Raw genomic sequence first — 27,637 nt, 5'->3', positions numbered from 1 at the left:
TGAGACTCTCCAGGCCACCCGTCTTCCATTCAGCTTCAAAGAAACCTCTCTGTACAAAATGTCCCCTGATTCCAACAGCCTCTCAACCGACAAGCAGTAAATTGGTTGCTATTATCAAAATGAGATGGTCTAAAGAAAAGAGTTGTATATTGTTTCCTGGAATTTACATGGAAAATTAGGGTGAAAAGAGCAATAGAATGAGATACTACATTTTATCTATGTTGTCTTATCTAATCCTATTAAGAACTAAGTTGCAGTATTATATCCATTTTGTAGATTAAAAAAAAAAAACACACAGGTTTGGGGGTGCCTGGGTGGCACAGTCATTTAAGCATCCAACTCTTGATTTTGGCTCAGGTTGTGATCTTGGGGTCCTGGGATCGAGCCCTGTAGGGGCATCTGCCTGAGGATTCTCTCTCTCCCTCTCTCTCAGGTAGATAAATAAATCTTTAAAAAATAAAATGGGTGTGGAGGTGTTAATTAAGTTGTCCAAGTTCATACAGCTAGTAAGTGGCAGAAATGGAATTTAAACCCAGGAGTGTGTACACAGAGGCCCTGCTTTACCCTCTGAGTCTAAAGATAAAACTGTATAGACAGAAAAAGGACAGCCCAGTGGTACAGGAGAAGGAAGGCTTAGAACTTCTATATTGATTACATCGGACAGTTGTCAAAAATTTTCTTCAAGGACTTCAGTGGAAGCTTGAACCAGAATCCCAAATAAGCAAATAAACATGTTAAGCGCCAAATTAACCCAAATTTTTACTTTCTTTTTCTGAATAAACCACAACCTAATGAATCCATTAAACTGAGACATAAAAAAATTCTAAAATCAAAAAACCAAAATGTTCTCTAAAATAAATCATAACCAAACTGACATGTTACTAGATTCCTCCCCCCCCCTTTTTTTTAACAGCCAAATAATGGAAGCAGCTACTAGATTCCTAGTTTAAAGTAAGAAGGAGGAGGTCCCAAGATGTTGCCCTCTAAAAGTTCCATGGTACATGGGGAGAGGAGTAAACATGGTCTGCCTGGAGTCTGTCTACAGGAGAGGTGAAGAAGTAGAGCACAGTGGAAGCTTTTTTTTTTTTTTTTAAACATGTTTCCTTATTTATTTATTTTAGAGAAGAGGGAGTGGGACAGGGGAAGAAGGAGAGAGAGAATCTTAAGCAGGCTTCACACGCAATGAATGTGAGGCTCTATCTCACGACTCTGAGATCATGATGTGAGCCGAAACCAAGAGTCAGACACTTAACCAACAATCCACCCAGGCGCCCCAGGAGAGGCTTTTTTATGAAGGTAAAAGAATGTTGCTATCTAAAACATGTAACCCGATAAACTGACCGTACCCTGGCTTTGCCTGTTACAGCATAATTTGAGTGATCTGACTTAAGAGGACAAGTACACACCATGGAACTTTATGGATGATTTAGTATATGTCTTAAACATTATTTTGGTCTCCTTCCTATCAAGCCTTTTACCAGAATTGCTAACAGATACGTAAGCGAATGATTTTTTTAAAAGATGATTTTTTAAAATGAATGATTTATTTGAGAGAAAGAGAGCATGAGCAGGGGGCAGGGAGGAGGAGCAGGCTCCCCGCTGAGCAGGGAGCCTGATGTGGGGCTCGATCCCAGGACTACAACCTGAGATGAAGACAGCCGCTCAACAGACTGAGCCACGCATGTACCCCAAGTTTATGTATTCTTTTTTTTTAATTTTTGATACCTTTTTTTCCACCTGCTAAGAAGACTATTAACAACCAATGCAACTAAAAAAAAAAAAAAGGAATTTAGACAATACTTGTAACTAAATCCCCATATAGGAGCGAAGGCCCAGATGTAACTGCCATCTGCATTGAGGAGGAATGACCAACTGCTGAGCCTCTCTGGAATAGTAAGCACTGGGAGGGGTATGGGGACCTCTGGGCACACAGTGAACTAGAACATTTGTCCCTGCCACTGAGGAATTTCACATTTCCTATATTTGGGGCTTGGGGCCAAGGCTTGCAATATTTGTTCCTACTGACATGTACAAATAATTATTAATTGATGATAATATTAATAATAATTAATTTTAGTAAGCTTTGTGCCAGATACTACGCCAAGCATCTTACAGGTATTACCATTTAATCTTCATGTTAAGCCTGGTAGATTCTATTTTTAACACCGTTTTACAGATGAAGAGGCTGAGGTGCAAAGAGCTTAAGAAACATGCCCAAGGTCAAAGTCAGAACGTGACAGAGCCAGGTCCCTCTGACACCAAAGTTCAGACTCTCAGCCACGGTCCCAGACTGGACGTGGCCAGGCTGCCTTATCCTGAATCGTCCCTTAGTAGAGCTCCATTTCATGACTGGACTAATACAGTGCTTTGGGGTCTCTCCATTCTCCTGGTTCAGGAGCTTTATGTAATCTCTCCACTCGCTTGCCCTTTCAATACCCGCTTCTTATGGCAACCAGTGTTGTACACAGTAACTGGTGAGTGGTAGGCATTTGATAAATACGACCTTGAAATAAAAATGGATCAAAAACTACAAATATTGGGGCACCTGGCTGGCTCATTGGGTAGAGTATGCAACTCTTGATCTCAGGGTTGTAAGTTCGAGCCCCACATTGGATGTAGACATTACTTAAAAATAAAATCTTTAATAATAATATTTATGAGCACCATATATTACTTTGGAGGGTTTTTTTTTTTTTTTTAGGAAAACAAATTAAAAGTAGAATGTTACGGAGAATTCTGAATTTCCCTAAAATATTCACCACAAGGCCACCTGGTGGCCCATATGGCATCTTTGTGTTTTAAAGACACAGCCCCCTCCATCTGGCAGGAGGATGCAGCCCTCTCCAGTGCACCTGCCTGGCCACACAGAGCACAGCACGAGCTGGCTCTCAGCCTCCCCTTCCTCACAGCACATCGCAGGCCCTAACCTGTGCCCTGCGTATGGCAGCCCCGCTCAGGTCCAGCCAACCATTGGTGATGCATCCCACACTGGTAAGTAGGCTGGGGTCAGGAGCAGATGAGCCTTTGATACCAAGAAAGAGGTGGAAAAGCTGAGTTCTTTACTTCCTGGTGCACCTGAACCTGAAATGGAGAGTCTGGTGTTTGCATCAGACAGCCTGGCTCTGAATCCCAGCTATGTTGCCCACTAGTTAAATGATCCCCGTCAAATTACAAGGTCTCTCTGCGTCTCGGTTTTCTCATTTGCAAAATCTGGTTGCTGTGAACTTAATAGGGATAGTGTATACACAATGCGTAGAATGGTACTGGGTACTCGGATATGGCTGGCCTATGACGTGAGTTTCTTCCTGTCTGACGAGAAAGTCTTATTGGGGACATTGATTCATTTGTGGTGGGGTTCATTTGTGCAAGGCAGCCCAAGGGGGGCTCTAAAGCAAGCAAGAGTCAGCAGTGACTGGGTTCTTCATAGCATAGTTAGAAGTCATGGGCCAGTGCATGTGCACAGTTTTTTTTTTTTTTTTATATGACACAGCCACATGTTTACTACTTTGAAGTTTTAGTATTTTTTTTTAAGTTATTTTAAAAGTTTGTTTCCAATTTAGTCCAAGTACTCAAGGGACAAAGGCCAAATCCCTGGAGTTTAAACTATTTAAGAACAAAATTCATCTGAGTACATTTTAAAGATTTTATTGGCTTTATTCAGTGATTTGTGAATTGGGCGGCCTCCAACGTAGCAGATAAAAAGGAGCACCGAAGAGCTATGCAAGGCAAAAGATTTTATAGGCAGACCAGAGCAAAATAAGGAAGTTATACTGGGCAAAAAGGCAGATTGGTTATTGTGAGGTTACTTTCCTTATATGGGACAGCAGGGCATCATGGGGCAGATTACTTACTTAATGCTGATCAGTTGATTCCTGATTGGTTTAAGATTCCATTTCTGGGAGAGCCAAACTAAGTTAAGTTTCAGTTTGAGGACATGGGGCTTAGCATAAGTGACTCCATTTGGGGCCTGTTGTCCTAAACAGAACAAAGCATACCGGTAGAGCCGGAAGTATTGCTCTTTTCCTTCCTTTGAGCCAAAGCAGTAATAGTAAGCTATTCTTCAGTGTTTCGAAGCTGTGTTTCAATGTTTTAACTTGTTTGAGCAGTGACAACTTTGTGGACAGTAGATGGCTCTCAGTGTTGGTGTGTGTGTGTCTGTGTGTCTGTGTGTCTGTGTGTGTGTCTGTGTTTCCTTATACCATGTCAGAACAGCCTCCTGGCTTTTTTATGTTCAACAAAGCATAGGTGACAAATAGGGCAGTTTGCATTGACCTAATGATGGATCTAGAAAGCTTGGTAACAGTGCCTGGTATTATGGGCTGTAGAGGGCTTGGTGTTTGGGTGCTTTTTGTTTTTGCATTCATTTAATAAAGGTTTATTAGCACCTGTTATGTGCCAAGTCAAGTGCTGGGAGCTAGAGATACTGGTGAAACAGTTTTAGCCCTTACAGAATTTATACTCTTGTGGTAAAGGCACCCATTTGTCAATACTTAATTACAATCATAATGAGTACTACGAAAGAAAAGTATGCTGAGAATATATGACAGATGAACCTAATTGAGGGGGAAAGGGTTGTTGAATGGAGGTAGGGGTAGGCTGTTTCCTGGGCTAGCAGGGCATTCTGGGATGCAGGAGCACCATGTCCAGAGACCCAAAGATAGGAAGATCCTAGGCATATTCAAGGAACAGAAGGAAGGCTGATGCCGATTAGAGTGTCAGGAAATGGGGTTAAGTCGCAGAGGACTTTATAAGCCTTGGTGAAGATACTGGAATTTGGACTTAGGGTTTTAATGAGGCTCACTGGCTACATCTCCGTTCTGTGTTTGTGGGGAGACTGCCGTCTGTCATGGAGAAAGCTCACACCCAAAGTTGGTCCTCCCCTGGAGATCTTCTTTCCGTAGTGCCTCCTGAGGCTTCATACTCATTACTCTCATGCCGTACCCTGATGGACAGGGCTCCAGCATGAGCTTCCTGACCCCTGAAGCCTGCGTCATCCCCAGAGAGGGTAAATCTAAATATTTGTGGGGGGGGAGGGGAGGCGAAGAAAAACCCATTTTCCCGATGCATACACTTGAGATTAAGAAATCCTTGGTCTTTATGTTCTGAGTGCTTAGACTGAATTGAATCGGTATTAGACTTTAAAAATCCATTTTTTTAATACTAAAATTTTGAAGTGCCAACGTGGGTGTTGGGTGTTTAGTCAGTTCTGGGTGGGGGTGGGGCAGACACTGTGGCTGACTGTGGTGTGTGTGGTTAGGGGGCACCTAGAGAGCGCCTCCTGCACCACCACTGTCAACCCGGCTGGCCTTGAAGAGTCCAGGCCCAAAGCCCAGTCCCTAGCAGTGTTCAGGTTGCCCTGGGGCTAGCTGCCTAGGGCAAGGGGTCTGCTTGCCTTCACTCTCAACCTCTGCTGCCCTTCCCCAAGGACCACTCAGACACATTCTGCTGACCTAGGGTGGCTGCCCCCAGCGGTCTAGCTCTTTAATCTCAGCCTGAGTCTGTTCCTGCTGTGGGCTTCTGCAGGGGTGACCCTCTACAGTAAGCCTGCTCTTTGCATTCCATGCAGGGTAGTTCTGTGTGGCTAGATCAGGTCACCCACTCTGTCTTCCCTCCTGCTGTGTGTGCACATGCCCGTGAGGCCACGGAGTGTGGGGGACTGGGCTATGTGCCGCCGTCAGCAGTTACAGCTCTCCTGCAAGGTGGCACTTGTCAGGATGCAGACCCAGTAATACCAACTTCCATATACCCAGCACAGGCTCTGTTCATTCCCTTAACCCTGTGAGGATATGGTACTATCCCCATTTTATGTGCCTGCTGCACAGGATGGTGAAGGGGATTAAAAGAATTAATATGTGAAGTGCTTCACAACTGGAAGTACATCAGATAAAAGCAATTTTATTCTAAATTGATTGGGGATATTCAACAGCTGCAAATTGTAATGACAATATGTATGATGCCCATATCTACCTACCCATGTCTGATACTGATTTAGAAACGTATCTATTTACAGGATGGAGTGTATATTTAGTAAATGAATATTTATTAAGGACCTACTGTGTGTCAGGCTCTCTTCTAGGTGCTGTAGCTACATCAGGGAAGGGAAGAGTATCAAAGATGACTGCCCTTGTGAGACTTCAGTTGGAGCAGTCAGATGGACAGTAAGCAATAAAGGAGTAAATCGTGTAGTATATTGGAATGCTGTGGGTACTATGGAAAAGAAAAAAGCAGAGCAGGGTGCAGGGCACGGGGAGTGCAGGGGAGAGGGGAAGCCTGCTCTTTTAATCGGGGTAAGCCTCATTTGTGTTTTTTGTGCATGGCCACAGCACTAGTCATTCAGCAAATATTTCCCAAGTGCCTACCATGTGCCGTGTCCTGTAGCAGTGAACAGGGTGGATGAGGTCCTTTAGCCTCCTGCAGCTTACCTCCTGGTGGGCAGAGTACACAGTGAACAGGCAGGCACAAACACGTGGTAATGGCAGGTTGTGATAGGTAGTATGAAGGAAAACCAGGCATGGTGAGGGCAAGTGAAAGCAGGATCAAAGACAGAGGGGGTGGTCCTTCCAGGGTGACATCTGAGCTGGGCCTGGAGCATGAGAGTGAGCTAGCCACCGCCAGTATGGGGATCGGTGTGTGTAAAGATCCCAGGGCTGGAAGACACTAGGCAGGTGGAGTAAGCAAAGGGAGGCCTATGTGCTGAGCACGGAGACTGGGATGGAAGGGAGTGGGCAAGTCAAGAGAGAGTGGAGAGGACCCGTGGACCACACCGGGCCCCTACAGTGAAGGGTCTGGATCTTGTGCTGACTTCAGGGGAAAGCCAGTGAAGGGTTTTAAGCAGGGATTGGCTTGATCTCATTTGTGTTTTTAAAAGATCGTCCCATGTACTGCATGAAGCATGGACTACATAAGCAGTTCTCGCCAAAGCCACCAGCTGAGCAGGACACGGTCAGTCCTCCAGCTGGTTCCAGCCTGCTCTCACTGAACCCCACTGTGTGCCAAGCGCTGTTCTTTGCACTGTGTATGCTGCGCCCCTCACTCCTCCCTGCCCAGTTCCTGGCTCATCCAGACAGAACCAGTGGTGTAAACTGTGATTCCTTGTCATGTGGTAGTCCTCAGAAAGCTGGGGTGCAGAGGGAGCAGGGCCTAGAGAGGGAGGGTGCCATGGGGAGGTAGGTTTAGATAGTTTAAGGTCAAAGCCGCAGTTGGTGTTCCGTCCGTTTCAGGATGGCCCATCCTTCTGACTGGCTGGAGAGCCATTCTTTTTCAGTAGCCAGACTATCTGACCGTTCTTCCCTCTGCCCTTCCCAAGAGGAAGCAGTTCACTGAGAGGAACAGGACCATTACATCAGTTGGCCCTTTAGGTTCACAAGAAAATGGTATTTGGTTTTTGAAAGCAACTCTTGATGATAAGCTCACCCCAAACTGAGACATTTCAGAGGACTGGAACCCTGTCCCTGGTCATTTTGGTAACTCGGTCCCCCCCAGCATTCAGATTAAAAATGCCTTCCATGCCAGGAACTCTGAGTGTCAGTGGAGCTTGGCTGAGATGAGGAACGAACACAGCGCTGGAGGGCTTCAGAGATAAACACTTGAGCCTGCTGGCTGGGTTTCTTAAGCAAGCAGGTATGTGGGCAAGCTCGATCCTGAGATGAACCTAAGGTGCATGGGCTACCCTGAAACACTGTTGTGTTTGAAAAAGAGAGAGAGAAGCCAAGGACCTTTTCCCCCTTTCATCTTTCCAAACAAGCAGCTTGAAATATTTAACTGAGCCCATTGCATCACTCATGAATCTGATAATAACTCATTCTTACAATCAATATGCACGCAACTACAAGTCTAGAGCCCAAATGTTTACCTTTTCAAAGTAATATATTCAAGTAAGGTTGTTCAAGCCAACCTCCCTCTGTCAAATACACCCTGGCAGCTTTCTGATGTCAGCCTTTTGAGCGACTTGAATTCCCATTGAAGACGCAAATTTCCCTTGCCTTACGATGCCTTCTCCAAGCTGAGAGTTTCAGTGCATCTGAGTCTGATAAATGCAGCTCTTCTCTACCCCCTTGGGACTGCATTTAGAAGAGAAATCAAGAGGATTTTCCTTTTCCTAGACAAAACTATACTCTACAAAGGGCTTCTGTTGTGTAATCTTTGAGATCTGATGTGTGTATTTCTGACACCTTGTCACGTGAGGTCTGACGTAGTCACCCAACATGACTGAGAGAAAGTGTGCTGCAAAGATGCGGGTGGGATGGGGAAGCAGGATTGCTAAAGCCTTGTGCTCTGTTGGCACACTTTCTGCTGGGACTCACAGCTTCTGCTTCGATATGGGCCGCACACTGCCCCAAAATGGACTGTGCGTTTGACTTTTGTAGGATTGCAGGTCAATATCCTAATATAGTGTGTTCTTTTTTAGTTGGGTTTTATTTCTAAGTTTCTTTTTATAGAAGAAGACGTGCAGTAGAGAGAAGCAAAAGTTGCTCTTTTGATTCAGTTTTGTTGTTACATACGTTAGGAATTAAGTAGCGGATGGGCTATAAGAGGGCGCTTGGCCTATGCCTCTGATCAGAAGAAGATTTAGAACGGGCCTCAGTCTGGCCCAGGAGAGTGGCCTTACTCAAGGTAGCATTAATTCACTCTCTGTCGGGTCTTAGAGATGTACTAATAAAAGTACACCAAGTTTTATTAGCAAGCCCTATAAAGTTCTACATGACAGATATGTTGTCGATTAATAACTTAAAGAAGTTTTCCAAGATTTTTTTTTTCTTTGCACTGTGAAAGTTAAAATTTATATGGAAACTCTCACTTTAAGTTTTTTGACTTCTGTGTATTTCAGTAAAGTTGCCTTGACTGTTTGGGGAGGGAAGATTTAATTATGCTGGAAATACAGGGAGTTAGTTGCTCAGGCCATTGCTAAGAATTATTTCCCTTTTTTCAAGTTCATTTGCAGAGTGAGTGGACTGGTGCCTAAAAGCGGTCTCCAGGATCTGATGGGGAGGGAACTAATTTGATAGATGAATGGATAGAATTATAGGAGCACACAGAATACTGGGACCAAGCTAACCCTTGAGATCTGGAAGGCAGAACACAAGCAGTGCTAGATTGTTCAAACAGAAGAGAGGCAGAGGTCCTGCAAATCAAGGAACGATTTTTACCTGAGTATGGAGAGTGTGGAGGGACTGTTGGTCCCCCTGATTTTTCAACCATGCTCAGACTCCAGAGATGGTTAGTAACCATGTCAGGCTTGGGCTATTAAAGATAGCTATAGAATGTGTATCTGTGTGACTGTGGGTATGTCCGTGTTTCTCTGTCCCTTGGCCTCTCCTTCTCCTGGGGATTTCTGCTTCATATTTTACCATATTTTCATCTTCTGTGTCCCTAGTTCTTTTAAGCCTATATCTGATTTATTTTGAGTAGAAAAAAAAATTTTTAATAATACCTTTAACAATCATTTTGAATGTTTTCTTGTAAGTTAGAACAGCGTTTCTTGGGATGCCTGGGTGGCTCAGTCTGTTAAGCTGCTGCCTTTGGCTCAGGTGGGATCGAATCCTGCGTCAGGCTCGGAGCCTGCTTTTCCCTCTGCCTCTGCCTTCCACTATGCCTGCTTGTGCTCTCTCTCTCTCTCTCTGACAAATAAAATCTTAAAAAAAAAAAAAAAAAGGACAGCATTTCTCAAACTTGTTGGTGCCAGGACCCCTTTGCACTCTTGTAAATCATTGAGGACCCAAAGAGCTTTTGCTTATCAGGAGTTAGAAATCTATCAGTATTTGCCATATTCAGAATTTAAAAGGAGAACTTAAACAATTAACTCGTGAAAAGTGACTACAGTAAACCTAGTTACATGATAAAAAACTTATTTTAAAAAATAACTAAGGCAAAAAATATAATGAGAACAGTGGCAAATACATAATGTTTAGCTTGATAGAAAGATAGCTAGATTTTCCTGTCAGCTTTGAATTCAGGGGCAAGTATGTTGTTATAGTTGAAGTATGTAAAGAAAACCTGGCCTCATAACAAACAGGTAGTTGGAAAGGGGAGAAGTTATCTAATTGCTTTTTCAGTTACTTGTGGATATTCTTTCATACTACACCACAACTTGACAGGTAGGTGGTTTTTTAAAGGTTAGTCACAACATGGGACTTGAAACCATAGCAATGAACTTTCCATACTGTGTCACATTTGAATCTACTGATGTTTCTTTCACCTTTTAGCCCATGCATGGTTTTTTTTGTAACAATATATATTGGTTATTCGGAAAATATTAGTTCCCTGAACTGTACCAGTCTTCCAGACTCATTGCATGCTATCCAAAAATCACATTCTTTAACATTATCACTAATCTCATTAGAAAAATCATTATGTATTGAGAAGCATAGAGCTCATGGTGGTGGATACCAAACTTTATGTTAAATACCAAGTTTTCCAAAATAGTAATTTCCCTGAAAGTTGAATTTTTATTACTGGCAATAAAATGACTACTTCCTTGAGGGGTGCCTGGGTGGCTCAGTTGGTTAAGCATCTGACTCTTGATTTCAGCGAAGGTCATGATCTCAAGGTCATGGGATTGAGCCCCATGGTACACGAACAGCAGGGAGTCTACTTGAGATTCTCTCTCTCCCTTTCCTTTAGCCCCTCCCCCTGCTCACACTTTCTCTCTCTCTCTGTAAAATAAATAAATCTTAAAAAAAAAAAAAAAAAACAAGAAAGAAATGACAGGCACACTTAGTTCATTTTCAAGTGTATGTTTGCCCAGATGTCCACATCCAAATAACCATAGTTTGTCAGTCATTTTTTTGCGTAAAAATGATGTTCCATAAAAAAAAGTTGGCTGATTTAACTCACAACTCCAAGAACCACCCAAGTGCTTTTCCTTAAGGCAGTCATTGTTTTATCAGTATGCACTGCTAATGTTTTGTATGTGCCTCCCATTTTATCACACAGAATGGTAAAAACGTGTATATCCAATAGTCAAAAGATCTAGTAAAATTAATAATTTTTACTTTTTCATCTGGGTATTACTGGCTCACTGTTTGCTGCAGCATCAGCTCTTTTACCCCTTGTTGCTTTTGCACAGTTGATGCACATGTTAGCATGGTGGGGGACGAAAGGCAAATGACATCTTCTTGTTATTATGAAAATTGTTTTGCCCTCATGAGCCTGACGAAAGGGTCTTTTGAGACTCAAGGTCCATGAAATGCTTTGAGAATTGCCAGCTTAGAAGAGAACTAGGGAAAAAATCAACAGGAATTCATTTTATTTTTCTAATAAAAGAAAAAAAGGCAGAAAGACAGGCAGAGAGAGGGAAGCAGGCTCCCCGCTGAGCAGGGAGCCTGTTGAATTGCTCAGTCCCAGGACCGTGAGACCATGACCTGAGCCAAAGGCAGAGACTTAACTTTGTTAATTTTACTCTCTGTAGAGTAGAACTTGGGTTCATCTGGCTCTCATTTTTAAAGCTTTAAATCAGGAACTTTTCTAAGCACAATGTATAATTTAAGCCATTTGCTGTCCAGGGTCTGAGGGGGCAGTTCCTCTCGCTCCCTGTCAACATCAACAGTATACTGTATCCTGTAATGTCAGGAGAACAAAGATGGGTTAGATTGACCCCGCATTCGAGGATCAAGCAGGGAAGGGTATAAACGTGAACAAATGCATAACACTACAAAATGTTATAACACATGTTATAATAAAGGTAGGAGCCCAAATCCAGAAATTCTAGAGGACGGACACTGCCGGGATGAGTAAGGTCAAGGAATTGCCAAGCAGAGGAGATAGAGGTTAGGTTAGAAGAAACTCAAGAGGAAATATCATTTTTCTCCTAGAGCTTTTATACAGATGTAATTTACAAAATCTTCCAAAGTTAGGAAAAAGGTATCTGTGGTAGAGAGTATGCGAGCTGTGCGTGTTAGTGGGTGCAGTGGTGTGGGGGAGGGGAGACTAGGCTAGAGGAGGGGATTCTGCTTTGTACCTTAATACACTTCTATACTGTTTGAATATTTCACCATGAGCATAGACTTATTTTTTAAAGATTTATTTATTTTAGAGAAAGTGAGAGTGCAGGGAGGAAGGGCCGAGGGAGAGGGAGAGAAACCAAAACAGACTCTGCACTGAATACAGAAATGAACCCGACTCAGGGTTCATTTCACGACCCTGAGATTAGCACCTAAGCCAGAACGAAGAGATGGATGCTTAACCGACTGCACCATCAGGCTCCCCTACTTTATTTTTTTAAAGCTAGTTCATTCTAAACGCTAGTGAAGAAAAGGTAATTTAATCGTCAGAAGTATCTTATTTAAATGCCCACCTTTGCATTAAATGTGTGTTTATTAGTGAAGGTTGGAGTATGGCAGGAGACAAAAGTAGCAGAAGATCCTAAATATATGAATTAACTAAATATATGAATTTCCCAATGGCATTTATATAAAGTGTTCATCATATAGTTATAAAATTCTTTTTTTTTTTTTAAGATTTTATTTATTTATTTGACAGAGAGAGATCACAAGCAGATGGAGAGGCAGGCAGAGAGAGAGAGAGAGGGAAGCAGGCTCCCTGCTGAGCAGAGAGCCCGATTCGGGACTCGATCCCAGGACCCCGAGATCATGACCTGAGCCGAAGGCAGCGGCTTAACCCACTGAGCCACCCAGGCGCCCCTAGTTATAAAATTCTTAAAAGCACTTTACTTACTTTTAAAATACATTTTATGTAAATATACACATATGTACTTAAAACTGTAATATGGAATTTTATACTAGAGATTTATATTTTGTACATGTATATATACAGATTTATATATAAATTTATGTCTGTGTGTATATATATATATAAATAAAGAGAGGATGACCATTCATTCTATTTCCCCTTGTACTGAACCAGTATGTACCTGTTTCTGGCATGGTTGTTAGTTGCATCCCTTTTCTCTCTAAAGTGTCCTGTTTTAGATGCCGAATTATGTGTTCACCCTGTATTTTTACATATATATATATTTCTTTATCATTAAATTTATGACTATGTAAATATTTTTATATAGCATATGCTCATATATTTATAAAGTCACACATTTATTTGTACATACATGTGAATACATGCATATGCGTATTGATGTAGTTAGAAGGTATATGTTAAAGGCTATTTATAGCTTAAATACAAACTTAGGTGGGACGCCTGGGTGGCTCAGTTGGTTAAGCAGCTGCCTTCGGCTCAGGTCATGATCCCAGCGTCCTGGGATCGAGTCCCACATCCGGCTCCTTGTTCTGTGGGGAGCCTGCTTCTCCCTCTGCCTCTGCCTGCCACTCTGTCTGCCTGTGCTTGCTCTCTCTCTGACAAATAAATAAATAAAATCTTTTTAAAAAAAAAATAAATAAATAAATAAATACAAACTTAGGAAATGGTAACATAAGTCAGGCAACCACTATTATCTAATTACAAATTATTTTAAAAGAAATGTAGGCCCACCAAAATTTTTGCATCTGTAACATTTTTATTCGCCTTTTTCATGCTTATCTATTCTATCATGGTGATATTACTGAGAATAGTGAGTTTATTGCATGAAACTTGCTTTAGAAAGTTACATGTGAATTAAGTCTCATCCTCCCATTTTATATTTATTTTTCTGAGGTCTTTCATGGGCTTTCCATTGGCAAAAACTCCTAAAGCTTCAGTATTAAGTTACTCTCTGTAAAGAAATATAGTAGAGGAGGTCACTTTAACTTTTTTAAGTCAAGAATACTATTTTTGCTGAGGATGACTGTCCCCCAACACACAAAAGCTCATTTATAAGTCTTAATTTTAATTTTGGAGATATCTTTAAAGTAAGTATGTTTGATAAGATCTGTGGGTCTAATGTTATTTCACATGCTGTTCTTATCAGTCGCAACAGAGGAAACCAGCTAAAGGGGCCAAGCTGGTCATGTGACAGAGAAGCCACTTGGCGGTAGATGCCTGGGCCAGCAGCATGTGACTACAGGTGACGGTGATGAGGGTACACAGCTACCAGGCACCCCTCCTTCTGGCCAGGCAGGCAACAACCATTGTTTCCCACTCTTACTGTTCAAGAAAAGATACATTGATTTTATGTTAAATCTTACTCTTTTCAACATTAGCCCAGTTTTTCAGAAACACGGTTCCAGAGAAAGGTTGGCCACACAAAACCTGTGAGAACCAGATTTGCCTGCAGTCCTCTGGTCTGCAGACTTCAGACTCATTTCTCAATTGCCCTTTGGACACGTAGGATGTGGCTTCTAGCTGTAGCAGCTTATGAGATGATCAGGTGACTATGGTCGGGGAGGCACTTCACGTGGCAGGCTCTGGTAGCCTGGAGAACTGGGTCCTAGAGTCTGAAAGATGTCAACGTGCATCTTCAGCAACTTCCGCTGCTTCTCCAGTCTGCATTTGCAGATCGGGACTCTATTTATTTTTTTTTTAAGATTTTATTTATTTATTTGACAGATCACAAGTAGGCAGAGAGACAGGTAGAGAGAGGGAAGCAGCTCCCCGCCGAGCAAGGAGCCCAATGCAGGGCTCAATCCCAGGACTGTGAGATCATGACCTGAACGAAAAGCAGAGACTTAACCCACTGAGCCACCCAGGCGCCCCAGGACTCTGTTTTAAACTCTTACACTGACTCTTGGATTATAAAGTTCTTGAGGGCATGAAACTCTGTGCCTCCTTCTGAGTGAAATTCTCTTTCCCCCTTTTGTTTCTATCTGCAGAGCTAAATTCTGCCCTCAAGATCCAGTAAATGGCGCTTCCTCCTAAAGAGCTTTGCTGTGCTCCTCCCTATGCCTTCTATCACCCCCACTCCCAAGCTGCTCCCCAGAACTCCCACTATGTTCTCTTCACCTGCCTGCCTGTCTGCATGATCCCACACACGCATTGTGTGTCTGTGTTATGTGGCGTTTCATAAACACAGCTTACTTCCCTTGCTATACCACAAAACTTTGAAGGCAGAATTTTTATTTCTTTTATGGCAATGGGGTTTTATTGTCAGCCGCCTGGGCCTGGTTCTGGCTGGTTGATAAAAACTACTTGAGGCGGCTGGGCAGCTCAGTTGATTAAGTGTCTGACTCCTGATCTCAGCTCAGGTCTTGATCTCAGATTGGTGAGTTCAAGCCCTGTGTTGGGCTCCATGCTGGGTGTAGAGCCTTTTAAAAACAAAACAAAACAAAGCAAAAACCTACTTTGAAGAGCCTCTGAGACAAGGTGGGAAACTTACTGTGTCTTTTGAATTTGGTATCACATGAATATATTCTTTATTTACTAAATAAATATATAAAAATGCATATGGATTACAGGGTCTGGGCCTGGCTGTTCTAAACCAGAATTTCTGTGGGAGCAGGGGAGAGGGAAATCTATAAACCTGTATTATTCTAAAGCTTCCCAGGTGATTTTGATGCATAGCCAGGGTTGGGAACTACTGTCTCAAAGCACAGAGTACGTATTCAGGAAGCATCTGTTCAAAGGAAGAATGAACTCTTGTCTACCTGTAACATTTAGCCTGATGCCTTGTACTTAACAGTTGTTCCATAGATATTGGTAGAGGAAATGAAAGCCTATTTTGGGTTCAGATACCAGCCCCCCATCCCACTTAGCTGGGGTGGGGCCGTGTACATGCCACCACCCCACGCTCCATCCGGGCAGATGGGCAGCTTCTCAGCTGGACCATGGATGGCCAGCTGGCCCCTCCCTCTGATCCTTCCAGCACACTGCAGTCTGAGCAATCGGATGTGTGTTTGTTTGTTTCAGCTCAAATCTGGTTATGACTTTCAGTGGTTCCCTCTTACCTCCAATATAAAATTTACTGTTAGGAGTACTTTAGAACCTTTGGGATCTGGTCTGACCCTTCCTTCCCTGGCCCCTGTCATTCAGCATTAAGGTACTGATGGCTGGCACTGCTGAGGACATCAGGGACAGAGCAGTGTGCACATCCTCTCCTACCATCATACAGACCCACTTCCCAGTCCCTTAGTGCAGTCCACCCTTTTATCATTTTGCTTTTGCTTTGCCCACGGTGTTCCTTCTGCTTAGAATGCCTTTCCCACACCCCTGTTTTACTTACTGATTGATGTCAAGCTTTCCAGGGCCCCTATAAATAATAAGTTGGCACTTCATCGTTTAATACTTGATACATACCTTTAGTATAAGGCCTGCCATTAAAGTCCAATTATTAGTTGACAGTTCTCTTTCTTCTCCTCGACTCTAAGCTCCTTGAGGACAGAGACTTGTCTCACATGCTTCAGTTTCTCCAGCTCTGAGCTCTGTGTCTGACCGTGTTAGGCATTAACATATGTGCTGGGTAGAATTGACACAAGAATGAAGTTTTTATGTATGTGCCAAGAAGGCACATCGAAGTGCTACATAGTCACTATGCTTTTAAAAGGATTCCTGCCACAAAATGGTAGATAGTCCCCCTTTTGAACAGTGTCATACTTGGATATTCCAAAGTTAAGAGGATGTTCTGATGACATATAAAATGATACTTCCTTTTCTATGTGTTATTCTGTGAGTGTGATTAAGATATTCTTAAATGTTAACATTTAGCCTTTTACTAACTCTCCTAACCGAACAATCTAAGCGAAGAATCACACCATCCTAGAGTAGTGGGTGGGGCTTTTCTTCGAGCACCTCGGAGTATTAGCCTGATGTGAAATACTGTTCCCCGAGTGGAGGTGGGGCCTCATGGGAGTTTCAGAGTGCTGTGAACTGGAGTGTTTTGGAAGAAGCAGTAGTTTTGAGGTGGAAGGACAAAATAGATGTCAGCATGGAACTAAGCCAACATGGAAACCACCATTTAAAACCATAATATGTCTTTTGCCAGATCTGGAACTACCCAGTCAGCTGGATAAAGAATGGAAATAATGTACGGGCTTCAGAAAACCCAAACAGATGAGAATAAATGAGTTAGGAGAAAAAGTAGATTTTACAGGGGCCCAGAGCAGAGACCCCCAAGGGGGCAAAAGAGGCGTCAGCCAAATATGTCATTGATCTATAACCAGTGAAGGACAGAGTCCCGCTGTCTGTTCAGGGGTGTAGAGGAAGCCGTAGATTCCAATTCATTTAATTCCTTTTTATTCCTAGACATAACTCCTTCACACTTCTAGGAAAGGTTCATAGACTATTACAGCTAAAGGCAGGGTAAATAAGAGTAGAAGAGGTAATGTTTTGTAAAGAAAATGAGACAATAGTCACACCAGAAACCCAGGGAAACAATGGCTACAACCAGTGATGCTGAGAGTTTGAAGCTTCTTTGTCTTGGGAACAGAAGAATTTGTTAGTAGTAATGTAGTTTTTCCTGTGGCTAGATGAGATCAAAGAATTAATCAAATGGATCCTAAAGTTTAAAGGACACTAAATAACATAATGGGCACAATTATAGTAGCTTTAGAAAAGAGTAAAAAGAAATTCATTCTATGGCCATCTGGTCTCCACAACTGAATGAATGCCACAGGTTAAAGGTAGGACTCCCGTGCTTGGAAGACCTTGCCACTGGGACCCAAAGAGGTATCTTCAAGCTCTGCCACTTTCCCAACATCACTTGACAAGAGAGAGAGGCTGGATGAATAGCTACTCAGTATGGCCTTTAGACCAGAGGGAGATTTTTGGTTTTAGCTGCGGGAGTGATCTGTTAGTGTATACTAGAATTAGTTTAGTGAGTTGTCATTAACATTTTTTAAATGAGAAACAGTGGAAGAGGACAAAATACATTGAACGTAGTGCATGCATTAAGGTTAAGTTTTAATTTTTGTGTCTTAGTCCCTATGTACCATGTATTTCTTATATAATATTGATATTATATATAAATATATATTTATAAATATATATATATATATATAACTGTATATATATAATCTTAATATTCTATCCCTCATTAAAATATTAGTTGGTAGGCTCTGGGCATCCCAGGCTTATGGTATAAAATATATAGAAAGAAGAATAAGAATTAGGCTCTGGGAAGAACAGAGATAAGACCCTTGAACCAGAACAAGAGCCACTGTGCCTTTAAATTGTGCTAATTTAAGAACATGTGACTAGACTCAGTATTTTTTATTGAAATATAATTAATATACAGTGTTATATTAGTTTCAAGCATATAATGATTGAACAGTTTAATACATTGCTCAGTCTTCCCCATAATAAATATATGCTTGATCCCCTTTATCTAGTTCACCCCTCCTCCCACCCACCTCTCCTCTGGTAACCATCAGTTTGTTCTCAGTATTTAAGCATCTGGTTTTTGTCTGTCTTTTTTTTTTCCCTTTGTTCACTTGTTTTATTTCTTAAATTCCACATGTGAGTAAAATCATATGGCATTTGTTTTCTCTGCCTTATTTCACTTAGCATCATACCCTTTCAGTCCATCAGTGTTGTTGCAATGGCAACATTCTTTTTTATGGCTGAGTAATATTCCTGTGGGGGGTGTCTGTGTGTGTGTATCACATCTGTTTTATCTATTCGTCTGTCCGTGGACATGTGGGCTGCTTCCATATCTTGGGTGTTGTAAATAGTGCTGCCTAAACATAGGGGTGCATATGTCTTCCCAGATTAGTGTTTTCATTTTCTTTGGGTAAATGCCCAGTAGTGGAATTACTGATGGTGGGACAACTGGACACCTACATGCAAAACAATGAAGTGGGACCACTTTTTTATACCACACACAGAAATAAACTCAAGATGGATTAAAGACCTAAATGTGAGACCTGAAACCATAAAAATCCTAGAAGAGAGCACAGGCAATAATTTCTCTGACATCAGCCATAGAAACCTTTTTCTAGATATGTCTTGGGCAAATCAACTATTGGGAATCACAAAAATAAAAGGCTTTCACACAGCAAAGGAAACTCAACAAAACAAAAAGGTAGCCTACCAAATGGGAGAAGATATTTGCAAATGATATATCCGATAAAGGGTTAATATCCAAAATATCTAAATAATTTATACAACTCAACACCCAAAACCCACAAATAATCCAATTAACAAATGGGCAGAGGACCTGAATAGACATTTTTCCAAAGAAGACATACAGGGTGGCTGACAGACATAGGGAAAGAAGCTCAACATCACTCATCATCAGGGAAATGCAAGTCAAAACAACAATGAGATAACCACCTCACACCTATTGGAATGGCTAAAATCAAAAAGATAAAAGAGGTAACAAGTGTTTATGAAGGGTTGCAGAAAAGGGAGCCCTTGTGCACTGTTGGTGGAATGTGAATTGGTACAGTTGCTATGGAAAACAGTATGGAGATTCCTCAAGAAATTAAAACGAACTACTGTATGATCTAGCAGTCTCACTCCTGGGTATATATTCAGAAGAATTGAAATCAAGATCTCGTAGAGATGTCTGCACATCAAAACCACAGTGAGATAGCACTAGACTCAGAGACATACTCTCCTGGTTTTGTGTGTTATTTCTTTTCTTTTTTAGTGTGCCTTCAATACCTCACAGAGTTGTTTCTGAAAATCCTAATCTGCTTTGGCGATCCTGAAAGGGAAATCCGAGAAAGAATGAGAGAAGGGCCAGTAGCACAGAGAGGCAGGGCACCCCTGGTGGTCAGACTTGGTCATGCAGACCGAGGCTTTCCGTCCAGATACCTTTCAGAGCCACAGATTCCGAATGGCTTCTCCAGTTCTTCTCTGAGCAGGCAGGACCTTTATATCAGGTACTGCTTACTGAGGGAGGGCTTCTTAAAAAAATACATCCTCTTCCTGCTTCATAAATCATGTTTGGGTCATATCATCAGGATTATCTGTGAAGATGGGAGGTTGTGGCAGGACCATGGCATTGCTCAGCTCTAAGAATTTAATGCAGCAGCCTTGAGTGATAGCAAGACCCTAAACATTTGGGGGAGAAGCCCTCCCCCTCCCAAATTTGGACATGTATATATAGCTACAGCTTTGGAGAAGGAGTTCTGGGAGGATTTCCAACTATAACAACTATTAGCAATGGTATGAGAAACAGGCTGGGGCGAGATCGAGATTTAGCTTCCAATGGTGACTCCAGGTCTTGCAAGTAACACCAGAATGAGATAAAAACCTATATTTAAAGTGTTTCAAAAGCATTGAAAATTATCTAGAAATAAAGAAACTACTTGTTGGGGTGCCTAGCTGGCTCATTTGGTAGAGCATGCAACTCTTGATCTCAGGGTCATGAGTTCAAGCCCCTGTTGGGCATAGAGCTTCCTTTAAAAAAAAAAAAAAAAAGGAAAGAAAGAAACTACTTGTGGTGGAAGGGTCTCTGATCATCTCTCCCCTCTTGTTTCAGATGACAGTCATGTCCCTTTCCAGGGACCTCAAGGACGACTTGCACAGTGACACAGTGCTCTCCATCTTAAATGAGCAGCGCATTCGGGGCATTTTATGTGATGTCACTATTATTGTGGAAGACACCAAATTTAAAGCCCACAGCAATGTCCTAGCTGCTTCAAGCCTGTACTTCAAAAATATCTTTTGGAGCCATACGATCTGTATTTCCAGCCATGTCCTGGAACTGGATGATCTCAAAGCTGAAGTGTTTACAGAAATCCTTAATTATATCTACAGCTCCACGGTTGTCGTCAAGAGACAGGAAACAGTCACCGATCTTGCAGCTGCAGGAAAAAAGCTGGGAATATCCTTCCTGGAAGATCTTACTGATCGCAACTTCTCAAATTCCCCTGGCCCCTATGTATTCTGCATTACTGAAAAGGGAGTGGTTAAAGAAGAAAAAAATGACAAGAGGCATGAAGAGCCCGCCATCACCAACGGGCCGAGGATCACCAATGCATTTTCCATCATCGAGACAGAAAATAGTAATAACATGTTTTCTCCACTGGACTTGCGGGCAAGTTTCAAAAAGGTCTCTGACTCCATGAGAACCACAAGCCTCTGCCTGGAGAGGACCGACGTGTGTCACGAGGCAGAGCCCGTCCGCACCCTCGCAGAGCACTCGTATGCCGTTTCTTCCGTGGCCGAGGCCTACAGAAATCAACCTGTCCGTGAACATGACAGCAGTTCCCCTGGTAAGACAGGTAAAGAAAATGGTGAAGCTCTTGCAGCAAAACCGAAAACGTGCCGAAAGCCAAAGACCATCTCCGTACCCCAGGACTGTGACCCAGCTGCAGACAACATGCCACCCCCTCCGGTAACCAGCTTAGAGGTTTGTCAGGAGAGAAGTCCACAGCCAGCTGCCATCCTGCCTTGTTCAAAATCTCCCAGCAACGAAGGAGATGCCCATTTTTCCAAGGAAGATGAAAATAAATCCTCGGAAGTTCCTGGGCCTCCCGCAGCGGAGGTCCCCCCTCTCGTGTACAACTGTAGCTGTTGTTCCAAGTCCTTTGACAGTAGCGCCCTGCTCAGTGCCCACATGCAGCTTCACAAGCCAACCCAGGAGCCGCTGGTGTGCAAGGACTGCAACAAGCAGTTCAGCACTCTGAACAGGCTCGACCGGCACGAGCAGATCTGTATGCGCTCCAGCCACATGCCGATTCCTGGAGGAAACCAGCGCTTTCTGGAAAACTACCCCACCATTGGACAGAATGGAAGTTCATTCACCGGGCCAGAGCCTCTGTTGTCTGAAAACAGGATCGGCGAATTTTCTAGTACCGGCGGCACCTTGCCGGAGACGGACCACATGGTTAAATTTGTGAATGGGCAGATGCTCTACAGCTGTGTTGTGTGCAAACGGAGTTATGTGACGTTGTCCAGCCTCCGAAGGCATGCAAACGTTCACTCGTGGAGAAGAACCTATCCCTGCCATTACTGCAACAAAGTGTTTGCGTTGGCCGAGTACAGGACAAGACATGAAATTTGGCACACAGGAGAAAGGCGCTATCAGTGCATTTTCTGCCTCGAAACTTTCATGACCTACTATATTCTCAAGAACCACCAGAAGTCTTTCCATGCCATAGATCATAGACTTTCCATCAGTAAAAAAACAGCCAATGGAGGCCTGAAGCCTAGTGTCTATCCATATAAACTTTACAGGCTACTGCCCATGAAATGCAAGAGGGCTCCTTACAAAAGCTACCGAAATTCTTCCTATGAAAGTGCCCGAGAAAACAGTCAGATGAATGAATCTGCCTCTGGCCCCTATGTTATTCAGAATCCACATGGCTCTGAGTTACCGACGCTGAATTTCCAGGACCGCATCAACACCCTGACCAACAGTCCAGCCATCCCCTTGGAAACGTCTGTACGTCAGGAGGTGCCCACCTCTGCCAATGTACAGAACACAGAGGGGACCAAATGGGGAGAGGAATCGCTGAAAGTTGACCTCGATAGTAACTTTTATTCTGCTGAGGTGTCCGTCTCTTCTGCTGAGAATGCTGGCGGCTCTGACGCCCCGGCCGGGGACGTACCTGTCCCATCTTTGAGTAACAGCAGCGAGAACGCAGCCTCTGTGATCAGCTATGGTGGCTCAGCACCCTCGGTCATCGTGCACAGTAGCCAGTTCTCGTCGGTGATAATGCACAGCAACGCCGTGGCTGCCATGCCCAGCAGCAACCCCCGCGTCCCCTCCGAGCCACCTGTCAGCCAGCCCCTGAAAGACGACGGCAAACCTGAGCCTGACAAAGTGAGCAGAACAGTCAGCCGACCCAAGAGCATCAAGGAGAAAAAGAAAACCGTGCCCGGTAACAAGGCAGAAGTAGCAGAGGAGTCCAAGTACGGGACCGATCCTGGAGGGTCGGTGAGCAAAACTGCAAATACGAAGGAAACCAGTAAAATCGAAACCTACATTGCCAAGCCCGCTCTGCCCGGAACCTCCACAAACAGCAACGTCGCGCCCCTTTGCCAGATCACAGTGAAGATCGGAAACGAGGCCATCGTGAAAAGGCACATCCTCGGATCCAAGCTGTTCTACAAAAGAGGAAGAAGACCCAAGTACCAGATGGAGGAAGAGGCGTTGCCGCCAGAGAGTGACCCAGAAACCAACAGAGACAGCCCCCTCGGGCTCTGCCAGTCCGAGTGTATGGAGATGAACGAGATGTTTGACGACGCCAGTGACCAGGATTCCACTGACAAGCCCTGGCGTCCTTACTACAACTACAAACCCAAGAAGAAATCCAGACAGCTGAGGAAGATGAGGAAGGTTAACTGGAAGAAAGAACATGAAAACAGGAGCCCAAGCGCTAAGTGCAGATACCCAGCAGAACTGGACTGTGCCGTGGGGAAGGCTCCTCAGGAGAAGGCCTATGAGGAGGAAGAAACCAAGGAGATGCCCAAGTTGCAGTGTGAGCTCTGTGATGGGGACAAAGCCTCGGGGGCAGGGAACCAAGGGAGGCCCCACCGGCACCTCACTGCTCGACCTTACGCCTGCGAGTTCTGCGCCAAGCAGTTCCAGAGCCCGTCCACCCTCAAGATGCACATGAGGTGTCACACTGGAGAGAAGCCGTACCAGTGCAAGACGTGCGGGCGGTGCTTCTCGGTGCAGGGCAACTTGCAGAAACATGAACGCATCCACCTGGGCGTGAAGGAGTTCATCTGTCAGTACTGCAACAAGGCATTCACGCTCAACGAGACCCTCAAGATCCACGAAAGGATCCACACAGGTGAGAAGCGCTACCACTGTCAGTTCTGCTTCCAGAGCTTTTTGTACCTTTCCACAAAAAGGAATCACGAGCAGAGGCACATTTGGGAGCATGATGGGAAGGGCTATGCCTGCTTCCAGTGCCCCAAAATTTGCAAAACAGCTGCTGCCCTTGGAATGCACCAGAAGAAACACTTGTTCAAAAGTCCAAGTCAGCGGGAGAAAGTGGAAGGTGACATGTGTCAGGAGAACTCAGACCCCCTGGAGAACCCACATGTCCATGACTCAGAAGACAGTGACCAAAAGGATAATGTACAAACCATTGTTGAAAATGTCCTTTGAGTGGCAATACTTAGAAAAGTCTTCAAAGATATAAGTTGGTGGCTTTGTTGTTTTGGGGTTTTGTTTTTGTTTTGTTTTTAGTTAGCTGTTTTCTTCTGTTGTTGGTGGGTTTTTTTTTGTTGAGTTTTGTTCACACAACAGTCATAAGGAGTGAAACATAAAAAAGAAAATCTCATTTGTGAAAATTCCAGAAAAAGGATCCTAATATCTATTTTGGGTTTTAGCATTAACTTCATGCAAAGTGCACAAAAATGAAATAGCCGAATCCTCCAGTATCCCAAGTATCTTATGGAAGTTTATGAAGTTCTTAGCTGTGGTATTTCTGCCAGTGGGGGGGTGGGGAAGAGTCTAATGTTAGCCTAATTTACAACATTCTAGTAAGTGCTGATAGCAACTGGCTGCTAAGCTCTCTTTAGTCACTGGAGAAAATGAGGGTCAGATATCTGAAAACATCATCTTCATAAATATGGTAGAAGATAAATGATCTATTATAGTCATTTTTCCCATCCAGCTTTTGTGCTTTTAAAAATTGTTTAAATTAGTGAATATATATGAAATATTTAATATTATAGCTGAAAATATGTGTGAAATTGAGTAACCTAAGTAGGACGTTCATTATGTAGAACTACTTTTCTGCAACACAAACCTTGTAAAGTGCATATATAAATCACTATGACTTTTAACTGTCCATGTCCCCTGTAGAGAATTCTAATGACAAGCAATAGATCTGCAAATAATGAGGAACTGATGGAAATATCAGTAGAATAAGCATCTTGAATCTGATTTAAGAGCATATAATGTATGCTTTTAGATGGAATGCCGTTCCCTTCAAGTTATGGCTGAGCTATTACTAGAACTGGTCTCCTCCAGATGCAGAAAATATAGGTCATGCCTTATCTGCAGGGGAGAGCCCTCCCAGAACTCTTCTGTGATTACCTGTGCTGTATATTACTTTGCAGTGGCCTCACCTCAGAAAATAAAGAAGGGTCAAATTCTTCTGAAACTCCCTGCAGTCTTCCATCCATCACAAGGCCATGGATGGGGAGGTCTTTTTCAGAGAGACCTCATCAGTCTCAGGGGTTTAAGTAAAACCTGACACATCCTGTTCCACTGAAGGGAGTGTCCAGGAGATTTAGTGCAAACCATGAGTATGACGGTGAGTTCCCAAGCACTTGAAAGCGACAGAAAGCCTAATCCCTGTAGTCGTTAGCTTTCTTGGAGATTTTGCAGCCCACAAGTGTACAGTAGTATAAAACAAAAGGACATCAGGAAGACACCTCCACCTCACCCATTAACGACTTGAGTGGGTGAGAGGAAGCGATGACCTTTCTTGCCTCAAACGGTAGCTTTGCTTTTTGGGGGTGGGGGTGGGGAGATAGAATGCGGAGTGATAAGATTCCATCACTTATTTATATGACTCAGAAACATATCCCCAAAGCCAGATGCCTTGTCTTCGTGTTTGCAGACATCCAGCTCCCTTGCTAAAAACCCACTTAAGTTTTTTCGTGTTCTTTAATGCTGCCCCACACCGTTAGCATTGCCCTCAAAGTCCAGTTGCCCTGTAGGATATTCTGTCATGCGGACTAGGTTCTAGGAAACTGGAACTCATCGTTCTTACGTTTAAGCTGCCAGGATAGGAGGGAGAGAGAAAACATTCTTTGATCACCAGTGTGAGCAGAATCCGGAACCTGGCTTAAGGGCGACCTACGGCCATTCATGTTCATGGGATTTGATAGATGGAAGCTCAAGGTTATCCAAGGTTTCAAGGTCACCATTATGAAGATGTAGTTCAAAGGACTCCAGTTCCTCTCTCCAAGTATTGTGATATCTCCACGAAGAAGACTTAACATGGATTTGGGTGGGCAAGAAAGTGTTTAAACACCCAGAGAAGGACATGATCAGAGCTGACCTTTTTATATAGTAGTATTTTGCTGTTAAGTAACCCCAATACTGCATCTGCATTTATCTTTTGTTCATCTACTTTCACTTACATACAGTATTATGTAATAGAGGAAATGGGAAAATGCAAGCAAATTCAACTTTATTTTATACATTGTATATATGTATACCTGCACTATTCATTTGGGTTTTGTTAAAAGAGATAGTCACAAAGGGCTTATGAATTGATTTTCTGAATTGATAATTAGAATATTGAATAGGCAATTCTGTGATCTACTAACTTGTTTTATCCCAATTAAGATTATTAATCAAAGAGAATTACTGTGTATTTCAGTCATTTTAATTTGGGGTAACTCTAAATATAAAATTATTACATGTAGTGATGTCTCCCAGCCCTTACATGTGGAAATTTTCTAAGTGGACTTGTATGCTGATAATTCTAGACCAAAGTAAATATGGCAGAATATTTATACATGAAAAAAATAATTTTGCAAATATTTTCTATAATTGTATTATTCGTTCAAAATGTTGATAGCTTGTGTTAGTTTCAGGGAGGGGTGTATATTTTGATAAAAAAATACTTGACTTTGTAATTCTGTATATTCTATACAATTTATAGCAGAGCCGTTTTAAGACAGCCTTGTCACATTTTTTTTGTTGTTAATTGTGAAAACTTTATCCTGAGTGATGTTTCAGTATGCATTGAGTACATAACGACCAACTAGAATTAAAGTAGGTGTAAACAGTGAACATACTGTATGCTGTACAAGATATATTGTGATTTGCTGTTTCAGCATCTGTATTTTGGTTAGAAGATATTATTAAATGCAGATGTTAAGGGTTGGAAAAGTCTAATTTTATTTTTAGAAATAATGAATACAAATTTGGTTTTGCTTGATTAAAATAGCTTATTCCTATGTTAAGTCTCTTAAATGTTTTAATGTTACTTCTTTTGTGTAGCCAAGCAGCAGTTTTCTCTTTGTGAGTCCCAGCATTGTTTCACATATCATTCACTTAATATACTTCTGTTTCCTTACTTGTTCCCATTCCATAATACCTACTTACATGCTTAGGACCCAGATGGAATATATATTAAAAGAAAAAAAAGGAAGAATAAGAGAGATGGAAGCCTTATCATTCACTGCTTTGGATAGGCCTGACCTTGCCATGGGGAATCTGAGAGCTCTGGAAATGTTTTCTACTCCACTCATTCCCAGGGGACAAATCCCACTCAGTACCAGGTGTTAGGCACCATTCTTGCCATGGGCCATTTCATTCAGGTCTTTCCCGACAAGGCTGGGCAATCGACCTCACCATCCACATTTTCTAGTGACTTTGAGAAGATCCCACAGCCAGATGGAGCCAGGATTCCAACCTAGGGCTTCCTGACTCCAGAGCCAAATTTCTTTTTCTTTTCAACACCTTAAAAGTAAAATCTTCCTGGAAACTGAACAAGGAGTGAGGAAGAGAGGCCCGAGGAATGCCCGCAGCTCTAGGACAGCAGCTGTTCTGGTGACGGCGTTCGGGGCTGTACTGGCCTCAGCTCTCCCTGGCACACCCCTGCTTTCTGTACTCATGCCTCAACACTGCGTGTTTGGCTTTCCCCCTTGATGTTGGGATACTGCCCTACAAAATCATTTTTTAAAAATCTGTGCACTTTTTTTTCAAGATTATGGAGCAAAATTACCATTTAATGCTGTTACAAGCTAGTACTTTCTCACACAAAGAAAAAAGTGTGTTCCATCATCACAGACTATATTCCTAACCTTAACTCATTATCTTCAGATGCCTGCGGTTAGTCGCAGTAGATAACGTGAAAGGGAGGGCCGGGGGCTGCCACCCATCACCAACACAGGGAAAAGAATTCAGATTACCAGCCCTCCTCACAGCTGGCCAGTAACATCAGTT

At 42.8% G+C, this 27,637-nt stretch overlaps 1 protein-coding gene across 6 annotated transcripts in view; it reads left to right on the top strand.

Moving 5' to 3' along the window:
- Positions 1–26,646, top strand: part of LOC111149989 (zinc finger and BTB domain containing 38) — a 77,621-nt gene extending 50,975 nt beyond the window's left edge. For all 6 annotated transcript variants that reach the window (XM_022507292.1, XM_022507308.1, XM_022507325.1 and 3 more), the window contains one exon: positions 20,246–26,646. In XM_022507292.1, the coding sequence (XP_022363000.1) occupies positions 20,246–23,830 (3,585 nt within the window). In that variant the 3' untranslated portion in view covers positions 23,831–26,646. The remainder of the gene's footprint in view (positions 1–20,245) is intronic.
- The last annotated feature ends 991 nt before the right edge of the window (positions 26,647–27,637 follow it).

Source organism: Enhydra lutris, unplaced genomic scaffold (genome assembly GCF_002288905.1).
Source record: "Enhydra lutris kenyoni isolate GAN:26980312 unplaced genomic scaffold, ASM228890v2 scaffoldscaffold2, whole genome shotgun sequence".
Taxonomy (NCBI): domain Eukaryota; kingdom Metazoa; phylum Chordata; class Mammalia; order Carnivora; family Mustelidae; genus Enhydra; species Enhydra lutris.
The sequence above is the reverse complement of the archived record's forward strand: the minus strand, read 5'-3'. Positions and strand labels throughout refer to the sequence as shown.